Consider the following 15,780-nt stretch of genomic DNA (forward strand, 5'->3'; position numbering starts at 1 on the left):
AATATCTTCTGCTTCTGTTAGGTCCATACCATTTCTCTCCTTTATCAAGCCCATCTTGCATGAAATGTTCCCTTGGAATCTCTAATTTTCTTGAAGAGATCTCTTGTTTTTCCTATTCTGTTGTTTTCCTCTATTTCTTTGCATTGATCGCTGAGGAAGGCTTTCTTACCTCTCCTTGCTATTCTTTGGAACTTTGCATTCTAATGCTTATATCTTTCCTTTTCTCCTTTGCTTTTTGCTTCTCTTCTTTTCACAGCTATTTGTAAGGCCTCCTCAGACAGCCATTTTGCTTTTTTGCATTTCTTTTCTATGGGGATGGTCTTGGTCCCTGTCTCCTGTACATTGTCACGAACCTCCATCCAGAGTTCATCAGGCACTCTATCTATCAGATCTAGTCCCTTACATCTATTTCTTACTTCCACTGTATAATCATAAGGGATTTGATTTAGGTCATATCTGAATGGTCTAGTGGTTTTCCCTACTTTCTTCAATTTAAGTCTGAATTTGGCAATAAGGAGTTCACGATCTGAGCCACAGTCAGCTCCTGGTCTTGTTTTTGCTAGCTGTATATAGTTTCTCCATCTTTGGCTGCAAAGAATATAATCAATCTGATTTCGGTGTTGACCATCTGGTGATGTCTATGTGTAGAGTCTTCTCTTGTTAAGCTTAACCTAATAAATAGCTGGTGGTGATAGTGACCATAGTGAGCACATTTCCTACCACAGAGACAACGTAGATGACTAAGAACACACCAAAAAATATTTTCTGTGTCTTTGGATTTTGTGAGAGCCCCAATAGAACAGATTCTGTCGTGTTGTTTCTATTATGCCTGTATCTCAGGTCATAATTAGTTACACCAATGCATGGCCCTGGCTTCTACTTGGATGGATAGGAAGAAGTACTTTAGGATTCTCTTGTGCTCAAGGCCATGTGTGTACTAACTTAGCTATGACCCCAGCAATTTTTCCATTATATGAGCCTCAGGGACAAAGAGGTCAGTATTTCACTGGTATTTAACAGCTATTGTTATGCCTTTGTGAGGATGGAAAGATATAATTGCCTATATGGAAATTTTTTCAGAATTCACATACAAGGCCTAGAATGACAGTAATCAAGCCACAAACTTACTGAATTCTAGAATCTCTGTGAGAAAGAAATGGCAACCAACTGCAGTACTCTTGCCTTGGAAATCCCACAGACAGAGGATTCTGGTGGGCTACAGGCCACAGGGTCACAAAGACTTTGACTTGACTGAGTGAGCAAACCAACAGCAACATTATAACAAAACTAAATTACAGAAATCATATGGCCATATCCAGTGGGGACTTGTGAAATAATTCAAACTCAATGCTGTATTTTATACACAGATGAATTTTATTTTATACAGATGAATCTTGCAATACAAAGCATTTACTAACCTACACAGAAAATCATATTTCTGAGTTATGTGATCCTAGTCTTGTTGATCTTTGGGAGACTTAGTTTGGTCTGGAAGCTCATGGTAGAAAATCACTCTCAAAAAGAGATTTATTCTACCTAAATTCAAGACATAGTATAAAATTACCAAAGAACAAGTTATGTGCTATTTAAACATATTAGAATGTTCATAAAAAATCTAAATGTATGAATTTTCCAACAAAGATATCAAAGAAATTCGGTGTGGAAATAATAGATCTTTCAACAAATGCTGGATCAATATGATATCCACATGCAAAAAAATGAACCTCAACAATACTTCACACTATACACTAATATTAATGCAAAATAAGTCAGGGAACTAGATGTAAAATCTAAAACCATAAAAATTCTAGATGAAGTATTTTTATAGTGAGGTTGTTGTTCAGTTGGTAAGTCTTGGTGGACTCTTTGACACCCCATGGACTGCAGCATGCTAGGCTCCCATGTCCTTAGTGGGACAAACTCCAGAGGTTTCCTCAGTTTCACCGCTATTGGGTCAGTGATGCTACCTAGCTATCTCGTTCTCTGCTGTCCCCGTCTCTTTTTGCCTTCAATCTTTCCCAGGATCAGGGTTTTTTCCAATGAGTTGTGTTCTCGCATTAGGTGGCCAACGTATTAGAGCTTCCCTGTCAGCCTTTCCAATGAATATTCAGGGTTGATTTCCTTTAGGATTGACTGGTTTGATCTCCTTGCTTTTCAAGGGACTTTAAAGAGTCTTCTCCAGCACCACAATTTGAAGGCAATGATTCTTTGACCTTCAGCTTGCTTTATGATCCAACTCCCATATCTGAACATGACTACTTTAAAACCAAAGCTTTGACTATATGGACTTTTTTTGGCAAAGTGATACTTCTGCTTTTTAATACATTGACTAGATTTGTCATAGCTTTCTTTCCAAGGAGTGAGTGTCTTTTATTTTCATGGCTATAGTCACCATCCACAATGATTTTGGAGCCCAAGAAAATAAAATCTGTCGCTGTTTCCATTGTTTACCCATCTATTTGCCATGAAGTGATGGGACCATATTTCACAAGTCCCCACTGGATATGGCCATATGATTTCTGTAATTTAGTTTTGTTATAATGTTGCTGTTGGTTTGCTCACTCAGTCAAGTCAAAGTCTTTGTGACCCTGTGGCCTGTAACCCACCAGAATCCTCTGTCTGTGGGATTTCCAAGGCAAGAGTACTGCAGTTGGTTGCCATTTCTTTCTCACAGAGATTCTAATTGTAGTTTTTTGAACAGTGAGTTTTAAGCCAGCTTTTCCACTCTCTTCTTTCACCTTCAAGAGTCTCTGTAACTCCTCTTCACTTTCTGCCATTAGAGTTGTATCATTTGCATATCTGAGCTTGTTGATATTTTCTCCCAGCAATTTTGATTCCAGTTTGTGATTTGTCCAGCCCAGATTTCTCATGATGTACTTGCATGTAAGTTGTACCAACATGCTGGCAGTATACAGATTTGACATATTCCTTTGCCAATTTTAAACCAGTCTGTTCTTCCATGTCCAATTCTAACTGTGGCTCCTTGACCTGTGTACAGATTTCTCAGAAGGCAGATAAGGTAGTCTGGAGGAGGGACTGGCTAATTACTCCAGTATTTTTGCTGTGAGAGCCCCATGAACAGTAGAAAAAGGCAAAGAGATCTAGAGGTTGATCAATATTTATTAGATATTCTATGAGAAGCACAAACCATAAAACTACCAAAACAAATGAAAGACTTTAAGAAATTAAAGAAAATTCACAGACTAGGGGAAAACTGTGTTTGTGTATAATGGATCAATCTTGCATAACATTTTGTATACAAATATCTCATACTTTGTATATGTATAATAAATATGACAAAACACATATGTCTGGAATACATAAAAATCATTAACAACTAAGTTAAAAATACTGACTCAGTGAACATGAATTTGAACTATGGGAGACAGTGAAGGACAGGGAAACTGGTGTGCTGCAGTCCAGGAGTCGCAAAGAGTCGAACATGACTTGGTGACTGAAAAAACAGATACTCAGAACTCGTATTTTTAAATCATGCAAATAACCTGAAAAGAAATTTCCCAATGAAAACATATACCCACAAAAATAGTTTCTAAAAATGCTCAAAATCATTAGTCATCAAGAAATGCAAGCAAAAATTTTAGTAACTTATCACTTCATAACTCTTAGCATAACTAAATAGAAAAATAATACATAGTGATCATTATGGAAAGAAAAGGTTTGATGGAGGCTTCCCTTCTTGTGCTTTAGGTATCTCTCCAGAACTTCAATGTGTTCTATGCTATCATACATGTTCCAGATATTAATCATCTGGATCCTATTAGAGTTTCTGTTTACTTCCATTACTCTTTGATGAACGGGGAACAAAAGGTTTTGATTTCAGGCACTTTGAAATGGTTTCCACTAATTTTATGCCCTCACTGCTCTAACTTTTAAGCAATCAGTCTTAGATTTCCAGAAAAGTTTAATATTGATAAGAAAACAGAAGCTTTCTCTTTGAGATGAGTCCACAGGTTAGCTATACATCACAGGTACACATGCTAAAAATATGCCACCCTTGCTATCACATGCCATTAAATTTTCTTTGAAATCCAGATTCATATACAGATTGTGGACTCACATGATTTGGTTGTTAGTGCAGGGAATACAATTTCCCACTCTAGAATGGATGTTTCTCAAGTATGTCTCTCCAGAATACCTGCTTCTAAGACAAAGCCATTCCATCAAAAGAAGTAATTAATTCCCGGGAGAGTAAAAGAAGCTACAAGACAAGGTCCTTGAATGTTTGTGGAAACCAGTTTAAATATCCATGCATTTTATGGACATTTTCATGTATTTTTTAATTGTTGTTGTTGTTTACCTCTCTAGAGCAAAGTTCGTCAAGGGTAAATAAGCCATTTGAAAGTGTTTTCACCATGCACTCAGCCTCTGCCTATGGAACCAGAACCATGTATAGAAGGTCATTTCTACATCGTGTTATGAGTGAATGCATTCTAAATTCAAGTCCAGGGTTTTCTGTAGAAAGCTTTAGAGATTTATGCTAGGAGGAAATAGTTAAACTCATAAAAAGACTTACTTATCTACTGTTGATTTGATACAAATTATCTGAACATTCTCTTTTAAGTGTTCCATATTTTTCATATCGAAAGTTACTTATCCCAAGAAGGAGTGAATTGGAAGACAGGATTATTTCTGAACACCCTGAAATATTACTAAGATGATCTAAAACCAGAAGGTAAGCCTTTCAGTAGTGCTGATGCTTATTAAAGATGGTTATACTACTGTTCTTAATTGTTGTTACTTTCCATATAAAGCAAACTTGATGTTCCAACATTTTAAAATAGAGTAATGGATCATTTCATCTTCAGGTTTTGTTCACAATATGGTTGGTAAATATCATTAACCTAACTTGACAGATGGAAAATTTTGAAGCTCATAGAGATAAAAAATTTAGAAGATACAGCTCTTTAATACCAGATACAGTCCTTTTGCCATGAGATACTTAAGATTGATCATGTGAATGAAAAGAATATCTAAATACTCTTCACACAGAAAAAAAAAAATAATGTGAATATTAAATTATATAAATCATCATCTGTTTAGACCAACAGGAATATGAAGAACTCCTCTTGGGATCAACCACAGTGTATAATATGGGTCTCTGTGACTTCTTTAAAAGTAAAATTAGAGGTGACCGTTCTTCAGTTTATTGCATGGTTAAATGTCTCTTTGCGTTGTTGCTCAAAATGTCTATTATTCCTACAATGAGGTGCACAGACAGTCAAAAATAGGAAGGTCCTTTGTGTGTCCTCCATGGTATGATGAATATGTTCCTATATGTTTCTTCTATCAATTTTCATAACTGCTTCTAAGGTGGACATCAATCTTCTCACTTGATTGTAGAGAAAACAAGATGCAAGGTGCCAGAAATATACTCCAGATCAAGAAGATGCAAGTGGAGAAGGACCTGATAATATGGCCTTTCTAATTCTCCAAACAACATGATTCACTGCTGTGCCACCATTTTCAACATTGTGTGGGAGAGTCTGCAGGACTATTCATTGCAGGGGAATTGAAGAAGGAGAAATTAAGGTGAGGAAAATAAGATGAAATGAAACATCAGTGAAAGCCGTGCCACACAGATATTAAAGAGTTCAATATATTATCCTGTGTGAGTATGGTGTGTGGGAATATATGTGTATTTCTGTGCTGATGAATTTGCCTCATAGATATGTTTCAGAAGTTATATTGAAGTAATTATAGTAATCACGATCTTATCAAAAGGAGTTTAGTAGTTAAATATTGTTTGTTGTAGTATAACAATCTAGACAATGGGTTAAGCATACAGAGAAAAAATCTAATAGTATTCGGATATTAAATATCTGCCTTACCTTGCACAAGATCTTTAACTTTTCTAGTTTTCTATTCCTTAATGTGTAAAATAAGTATAAAATGACAGTAGTGATCAGATCACAACTTTGAAATGAGAATTGCAACCAATTTCTGCAAAGAAAAATTAGAGCACTGAGAACACTGAGGAAGTGTTCAGGAAGTTTTAGCCAATATTAGTATTACTATTATTTACATCTAATGTGATTTCCTGAGATCGTTTTTCATCTGCAAGAGGAATGAAATAATAATACACGCACATGTTGCTACCATGCCATGCATATAACCATCAATCATTAAAAGCATAATCATTACCTATTATAAAGTCATTGAATTTAGGTGATATGCTTTATCAAATATATTGTGGTAGCTCCGGTATTCTGCCATTACTTTCCATTCAATATCTATTAAACTTTAGGTCAACAATTATAAATATCTGGTATCAGGGTTTCTTTTCTCTGGCTTCTATCTCCGTACAGAACCTCAACCAGCTTCATCAAGATCACACAAAGATCTTTACTAGAGTTAAAGCCAATATTCTCACTTTTTCAAACCTCTCTTTATCTTTACACTCATATTCTAAATTACATTTACAGGTTGGCCATTTCCTAAAAATAAAAGAGAAATTGCCCAGCTTTGAATACATAGCCTCTGCATGCATTTTCTACCTCTCTCTTCGGCTTAGCTGCCACTGTGTGTGAGATTTACTGCTTCACCTTAGGCTGTGAGTCATCTCACATGCACAGATAACGTCTAGCTTCTATCTGCATATTTTTCATGTCTGTACTTTAAAACGTCAACTTCCCCAGAAGAGAATTTGAATGATTATTGTCTTTTCTTGAATGATTACTGTCTTTTTTCCTATCTCAGATAAATCATAAGAATCAAAATCCATAGAATTTAGGCATTCATTATTACATTGGCAATATTAATTAATTCAAGGTTGAACTAATAAATTGTGACTCTTTGTCAGATAACATAATTAATCATAACCTGAGACACATGGATAACCGAAACAATGTGACAGAGTTTGTTCTACTGGGACTCTCACAGAATCCAAAGATGCAGAATATCATATTTGCTGTGTTTTTGGTCATCTACATTGTCTCTATGGTAGGAAACATTCTCACTATGGTCATCATCAAAGCCAGTCCACTGTTAAGGTCCCCCATGTACTATTTCCTGGCCCATCTCTCTTTTGTTGATGCCTGCTATTCCTGTGTCACTACTCCTAAACTGATCATAGATTCCCTCTATGAAAAGAAAACCAGTCCTTTCAATGAATGCATGATGCAGATCTTTGGGGAACATGTCTTTGCAGGTGCTGATGTCATCCTGCTCACTGTGATGGCCTATGACTGCTACGTGGCCATCTGTAAGCCCTTGCACTATACAACCATCATGAATTGGCAACTGTGTGGGCTGCTAGTGGGAGTGGCATGGATGGGAGGCTTTATTCATTCAACCATACAGCTCCTCTTCATCATCAGATTACCTTTCTGTGGCCCTAACATCATAGATCACTTTATGTGTGACTTAATATCTTTGCTAGATCTGGCCTGTACTGACACTCACCTTCTAGGACTTTTTGTTCCTGCCAACAGTGGTTTCCTCTGTCTGTTAAATTTGCTCCTCTTGATTGGCTCCTATGTGATCATTCTGCGTGCCCTGAGGACTCATAACTTGGAGGCCATATGCAAGGCCCTCTCTACCTGTGTCGCCCACATCGCAGCAGTCATCCTGTTCCTTGGGCCCTGCTTATTTGTGTACCTGAGACCAGCGGTTACTTTGCCCATTGATAAATTAGTAGCTGTATTCTACAGTATGATAACTCCCATGTTAAATCCCTTAATCTATACCTTGCGAAATGACCAGATGAAAAATGCCATTAGGAAACTATGTAGCAGAAAAGTGATTTCAGGTGATCAATAAGATGTCTGTGAAGCCCAAAGTTCAGTCAACTGATGCAAAAATATCATTGTTGGTGACCTCCAGCAAGAATACCTATGAGATACAGGAGAAAAAAAAAAAAACACCTTATAGTCATATATTCTGAAAGGGGAAAAGAAGAAATGGATGCAACAAAAGAGACAAAAAACCTAGCCTAGGACTGTTCTTTGAATATTTGAAACGTTCTACCAAATTAGAGCTGAGTTTTACTAGCTTCATCCATTTTATATGTATTCACAAGCTTTAATACCAATAAAATTAACTAAAGAAATTTAAAAATACAGTGAGAAGCATCCCTGGTGGTCCCGTGGTTAAGAATCCAATTGCCAATACAGGGGACATGGGTCCAGAAATATCCCCCAGGCCAATGGACATAAAAATCCATATGCCACCTCTACTGAGCCTTTGCTCTGGAGCCCACAAGCCACAACTACTGAAGCCCAAGCACCTGGAGCTCTTGCTCTGAAACAAGAGAGGCCAGTGAGAAGCCCGAGCACCACAATGAAGAATAGCCCCTACTCATTCGAATCAGAGAAAGCTGACACGAGACAACGAAGACCCAGTGCAGCTAAATTAGTTAATTAATTAACATAAAAAATAAAATATAGTGATAGCAGCAATCCTTATAACAGTACAAAGAGGTAGGCACTGCTATTATCCCCATTTTTCAGGTGAGAAAACAAACAGACAGAAGTACTTTTTAAAATATTTAAGAACAAGTAACCAGAATCTAACAGAAATCTCAGACGATGTTCTTAATTGCTGTGATAATATGGCCAGGCAATGATGACAGAAAAGTACATAATTATATCAGTTATCATTTATCAATATAGAGACTTTGCTGGAAAATCTATCTTTCTGTTCATATACATACCTATATACATACATACATGTGCGCACTGCTGTGCTGTCATGTCCAAATCTCTGTGACCCCATGGACTGAATAGCCCACCAGGCTCCTCTGTCCATGGGGTTCTCTAGGCAGGAATACTGTAGTGGGTTGGCCTTACCTCCTCCAGGATATATATATACACATGCATATATATATATTAATATTATTTATATATTACAGTCATATGAATTAGTATATATACTATTTTATATACATATATCAGTTGTATATCATCATATGCAAAGAATTATAATAATTTTTATTAATGACTCTGCTCATTTTAATACACTAGAGTTGATGGTGATTGGTATATGTTGACTGTAACCCTGGGATATTTAGATTTTTTAGGAAATAAAGGTAATATGTCATTTAACCTATAAGCGATAGGATATCACATCAATTCGAAACTTACTTTTAGCATCAGAATCATTGTGATTGTTCATGTCACCAACTTAGATTTATAAATCATCAGAAAGAGTGATGATTCAAATAAAAGAATATTTTAATATCAAGAAGTTCAATTTATTCAATAAATGGTCATACTCCATAAAGTAATTACATACTTGATAACAATAATTCTGTAGTAGCACAATGATGATTCAGTATTTGCATAAACACTGAATGAATAAATGCATGTTTGAATGAAAACAAAAGTCCACTAAAACACACAAAAAAAGTAACAATGTAGACTTGGAAATTTTTACTACTTTGCCTTTTTCAGAATCAGAGAACTCTGTTTCTGTTCTTGGAAACCACAATTTATTTTAATCCTGTTTAAACTAGGACATAACTGAAGTGACAGAGCATGTAACCTAGGAATAATTTTTCTTAAAAATTTGAAAATAAAGCTACCATTATAAGAACAAAGCCTCTATCTTTATATTCCATCTGCTCTTGGAAAGATTACATCATTTTAAAGATATTGGTGGTTTTCTGTTAATAAGTTTGCTTTCTGGTAACATTTTCTTGTGAGGAGTGTTTTTAAAAGTAGCTCTGCCAAAAAGAAAGAAAGAAAGATTTTCAGTCTAAATATATTCAAATCATCTTATTTATTCTTCATTCATTAAAAACGAATATTTTTCTATTCAGGAAATATACCCAGCACATTAAGAGTTGCTGTGATTCAGTTGTGAATAATGAGAAAGAGAAATGAAGCTTTCACAGTACTTTAATCCACTGAGAAATACCAAAAAGGGGAAGAAAATTATAAAGCAGTTGCATGGGGCATGTCAACCTACCCCTTTGAAACTGAAAATATTGTCTTCATTAGTCTGCTCATGTGCAGGAATCCCTCAGAAGAAATGGTTTAGCTATTATAGTCAACAAAAGGGTCCAAAATGCAGTACTTGGAATGCAATCTCAAAAACAACAGAATGATCTCTGTTCCTATCCAAGGCAAACCATTCAATTTTAAGTAATCCAAGTCTATGCCCCACCCAGTAATGCTGAAGAAGCTGAAGCTGAAAGGTTCTATGAAGACCTACAAGACCTTCTAGAGCTAACACCCAGAAAAGATGTCCTTTTCATTATAGGGGACTGGAATGCAAAAGAAGGAAATCAAGAAACACCTGGAGTAACAGGAAAATTTGGCCTCAGAGTACAGAATGAAGCAGGGCAAAGGCTAATAGAATTTTGCCAAGAGAATGCACTGGTCATTGCAAACACCCTCTTCCAACAACACAAGAGAAGACTCTACACATGGACATCACCAGATAGTCAACACCGAAATCAGATTGATTATATTCTTTGCAGCCAAAGATGGAGAAGCTCTATACAGTTAGCAAAAACAAGACCGGGAGCTGACTGTAGTTCAGATCAAGAAGTCCTTATAGCCAAATTCAGACTTAAATTGAAGAAAGTAGGGAAAACCACTAGACCATTCAGGTATGACCTAAATAAAATCCCTTATGACTATACAGTGGAAGTGAGAAATAGATTTAAGGGACTAGATCTGATAGAGTGCCTGATGATCTATGGATGGAGGTTCATGACATTTTACAGGAGACAGGGATCAAGACAGTCCCCATGGAAAAGAAATGCAAAAAAGCAAAATGGCTGTCTGGGAAGGCCTTACAAATAGCTGTGAAAAGAAGAGAAGCAAAAAGCAAAGGAGAAAAGGAAAGATATAAGCATCTGAATGCAGAGTTCCAAAGAATAGCAAGGAGAGATAAGAAAGCCTTCGTCATTGACCAATGTAAAGAAATAAAGGAAAATAATAGAATGGGAAAGACTAGAAATCTCTTCAAGAAAATTAGAGATACAAAGGGAACACTTCATGGAAAGATGGGCTTGATAAAGGACAGAAATGGTATGGACCTAACAGAAGCAGAGATACTAAAAGAGGTGGCAAGAGTACACAGAAGAACTGTACAAAAGTTATCATGACCCAGATAATCACAATGGTGTGATCACTCACCTAGAGCCAGATATCCTGGAATGCGAAGTCAAGTGTAGGAAGCATCACTACAAAGTTAGTTCAGGTATTGAAATTCCAATTAAGCTATTTCAAATCCTAAAAGATAATGCTGTGAAAGTGCTGCACTCAATACGCCAGCAAATTTGGAAAACTTAGCAGTGGCCACAGGACTGGAAAAAGTCAGTTTTCATTCCAGTCCCAAAAAAAGGCAACGCCAAAGAATGCTCAAACTACTGCACAATTGCACTCATCTCAAACGCTAGTAAAGTAATGCTTAAAATTCTCCAAGCCAAGCTTCAGCAATACTTGGACCATGAACTTCCAGATGTTCAAGCTGGTTTCAGAAAAGGCAGAGGAACCAGAGATCAAATTGCCAACATTCACTGGATCATCAAAAAAGCAAGAGAGCTCCAGAAAAATATCTATTTCTGCTTTATTGACTGTGCCAAAGCCTTTGACTGTGTAGATCACAATAAACTGTGGGAAATTCTGAAAGAGATTGAAATACCAGACCACTTGACCTGCCTCTTGAGAAATCTGTATACAGGTCAGGAAGCAACAGTTAGAACTGGACATGGAACAACAAACTGTTTCCAAATAGGAAAAGGAGTACATCACCCTGCTTATTTAACTTGTATGCAGAGTACATCATGAGAAATGCTGGGCTGGAGGAAGCACAAGCTGGAATCAAGATTACCAGGAGAAATATCAATAACCTCTGATATGCAGATGACACCACCCTTATGGCAGAAAGTGAAGAAGACCAAAAAGGGCCTCTTGATGAAAGTGAGAAGAGAGTGAAAAAGTTGGCTTAAAACTCAACATTCAGAAAAGTAAGATCATGGAATCCGGTCCCATCACTTCATGGCAAATAAATGGGGAAACAGTGGAAACAGTGGCTGACTTTATTTTTCTGGGCTCCAAAATCACTGCAGATGGTGACTGCAGCCATTAAAAGACGCTTGCTCCTTGGAGGAAATTTATGACCAACCTAGACAGCATATTAAAAAGCAGAGACATTATTTCCCAACAAAAGTCCATCTAGTCAAAGCTATCGTTTTCCAGTAGTCATGTATGGATGTGAGAATTGCTCTGTAAAGAATGCTGCGTGCTGAAGATTTGATGCTTTTTAACTGTGGTGTTGGATAAGACTCTTGAGAGCCCCTTGGACTTCAGGGAGATCCAACCAGTCCATCCTAAAGGAGATCAGTCCTGATTATTCGTAGGAAGGACAGATGTTGAAGCTGAAACTCCAATATGGCCACCTGATGCAAAGAACTGACTCATTTGAAAAGACCATGATGCCAGGAAAGATTGAAGACAGTAGGAGAGCAGGCAACAGCGGATGAGATGGTTGTATGGCATCATCAACTCGATGGACTTGAGTAGAGCAAACTGGGAGTTGGCAATGGACAGGGAAGCCTGGCTTGCATGGGTTCCATAGGGTCTGTGGGTCCATGGGGTCACAATGAGTCAGACACAACCGGGCAACTGAACTGAACTGATGATGTGTGTAGGTTACACAAGGAATACAATATGTTTAAAATTAGAAACACAGTCAATTATATTCACTAACTTAACAGAATGAAAGAGAAAATTACCATTTCAATAAATGCATACAAATGAAGGCATTACTATTTAGATTTATGAATTTAAAAAGTTACCAAATAAAGAATGAAAATTAACTTACTCAACCTGATAAAAGAGCATCTGTATAAACCTATTGCCATACTTAATGGTGCTTTTCCTCTAAGATTGGAAACAAGACTTTCCCATGAAATTCTGCTCTGGATTGTACTTTAGACTCCAGCCATTGCAACAAAGAAAAAATAAATAAAAGAGTTACAGGTGAGAAAATAAAGAGGCAACATTTTACATGCATATTTATGCCAGATATCGTTATATAGGTATAAACTGTTAAGGACTCGACAAAAAAATCAAATATGCTTAAGCTGCTAATTTAACATGTTTATAGGATACAATGTCAACACAAATATCAAATGAATTTCTATAAAAACAATTAACACTGAAATTAGAAACAATGCATTATGTAAAATACTATTAAACACAAAATTTGATGGATATATTTTAAAAATATATTTAAGATTTGTATATGAAAAACAGAAAATAATGTTGAAAAAATAAAAGTAAAGGTAGAATTATACTCTGTTGATAGATTAAGAGACTGAATATATTCACCTTATCAATTTTTTAATGTTGAAAAAATAAAAGTAAAGGTAGAATTATACTCTGTTGATAGATTAAGAGACTGAATATATTCACCTTATCAATTTTTCTACTTTTATGTAATTCTGGTAAATATATCACAGGATATTTAAGAAATGACAATCATATTTTAAAATGTATTAATATATAGAAATATACAATTTTACATGAACCTGTTATATAAAATCACTCAGGAAAAAGGCAAAACAAAACACAGAGGACTTATTCTACCCTAACTCAAGACTTACTATAAGATTCCCATAAACCATGCTGTGTAGTATTGAAATATAATAGAATATTCATAAATAAAAGTAAATGTAGGATTTTTTTAAAAAAATATCAAGGCCATTAAAGGCAGGAAGAACAGATTTTTCACAAATTCTGATTCTATTTGATATAACAAAACAACAAAAAAATGAACCTCAACCACTGCTTAACACTGTACATTGAAACTAACACAAAATGAGTCATAGATCTAGACATTAAAATCAAGCCTGCACATGTACACCCGGGGCGGATTCATGTCAATGTATGGCAAAACCAACCAATATATTAATGTAAGGTAATTTGCCTCCGATAAAATAAATTAAAAGAAAAAAAATAAAAATAAATAAATAAAATAAAATAAAATCAAGCCTGGACAAATTCTAAAAAGCATTTGAGCTTGAACTAGATCAAAAATTTAGACATGACACCATAGCACAAGCCATAAGAAAAACTAAAAACTTGAAATTTGTCAATAATTTAAATCTTCTGCTAGTCATAGATCATCTCTTTTAAATGAAACGGATATCCACAGGCTATGAGAGAAAGAATGTATGCACACATACATATAAATAACTGAAAGTGACCACTCAGTCGTGCCCAATTCCGTGACCCATGAACTATACAGTCCATGGAATTCTCCAGGCCAGAATACTGGAGTGGGTAGCTGTTCCCTTCTCCAGGGGATCTTCTCAACAAAGGGATTGGAATCCAGGTGTCCCAGATTGCAGGCTGATTCTTTACAACTGAGCCACAAGGGAAAACCACATATATATAATATATACATAATTATACACTGAATAGAACAGAGATCTCACAAATAAACCCACACACATAAGGAGGAAATAATATACATTAGAGAATAGACAGTCTCTTTAGCAATCAGTATTGGGAAATTTGGAAAGCCATGTGTAAATCAATGAAATGCTGGGGCCCTGGGTTCAAGCCCTGGTCAGGGAACTAGATCCCACATGACACAACTAAGACTCAATGCAGCCAAAAATATCAATGAAATTAGAACAAAATTTCACACTATATACAAAAATAAACTCAAAATGGCTAAAAAGTGAAATATGAGACATGTCACCATAAAACTCCTAGAAGAGAACATAAGCATAACATTCTCTGATATAAAGTGTGCCAATGTTTTCTTAGGTCAGACTCCCAATGTAAAAATAAATAAATAAATAAAATAAAAGCAAAAATAAACAAGTGGGATCTAACCAAACTTACAAACTTTTGTAAGCAAAAGAAACCATAAACAAAACAGACTCAAACCCAACAGAGAACCCAGAAATAAATTCACACACACATGGTCAATTAATCTTTGATAAAGGAGGCAAGAATATACAATGGAGAAAAGATATCATACCTGAAACTAATATAACATAGTTAATCAAGTATGCCCCAATATAAAAATAAAACTTTTTTTTTAAGGACAGTCAATTAAATAGTTCAGGGAAAACTGGGGAACTACATGGAAAAGAATAAAATTAGGACATTCTCTAGCATCATATACAAAAGTAATGCCAAAATGAATTGAAGACCTAAATGTAAGATCAGATACTTTAAAATTCTAGATGAAAACATAGGCAAAATGTTCTTTGACATCAATTATAGCAACATTTTTTTTTCATCTGTCTCCTATAGCAAAAGAAATAAAAGCAAAAATCTCAATACATCTTAGAATAGTTATATAAGCTTAGGTTTTACAAGTGCAGTGAAACTTAAATATCCATTAATTACCAGAGATGCAAAATGGATGATCAGACTGCAGTAAATACAGCATTTTTAAATTCTTATGAAACCTAAAACATTGGCTTTTGGAAAAGCTAGGATTAGGGAGGACAAAGAGAACAAACAGAAGACAGCTAACATTCACATATAGATTATACAGAGAGTAACTTGAGTGAACTCGGGGAGTTGGTGATGGACAGGGAGGCCTGGCGTGCTGTGATTCATGGGGTCGCGGAGAGTCGGACACGACTGAGCGACTGAACTGAACTGAACTGAACCGTCATAGAGTAGGCAGATCCATAAACTGCAATAGCAGGGTAAGAACAAGTTTATTCATTTTCAGGGATTAAAATTGATGGAACTGATTGTTGGGAAGTAGAGTATAGAAAGGAATGATAAAATAATAGATATCCATACACAATTTAAGGTAGAAACAATATATCATAAG

At 35.8% G+C, this 15,780-nt stretch overlaps 1 protein-coding gene across 1 annotated transcript; it reads left to right on the plus strand.

The window, feature by feature from the left end:
- Window positions 1-6,828: 6,828 nt before the first annotated feature.
- LOC129553525 (olfactory receptor 4C13-like) lies at window positions 6,829-7,779 on the plus strand. Its single transcript, XM_055422356.2, has one exon. The coding sequence runs from the start codon at window positions 6,850-6,852 to the stop codon at window positions 7,777-7,779; it is 930 nt and encodes a 309-aa protein (XP_055278331.1). The 5' UTR covers window positions 6,829-6,849.
- The last annotated feature ends 8,001 nt before the right edge of the window (window positions 7,780-15,780 follow it).

Source organism: Moschus berezovskii, chromosome 14 (genome assembly GCF_049115385.1).
Source record: "Moschus berezovskii isolate FMDL1 chromosome 14, NW_MosBer_1.0, whole genome shotgun sequence".
NCBI classification, from domain to species: domain Eukaryota; kingdom Metazoa; phylum Chordata; class Mammalia; order Artiodactyla; family Moschidae; genus Moschus; species Moschus berezovskii.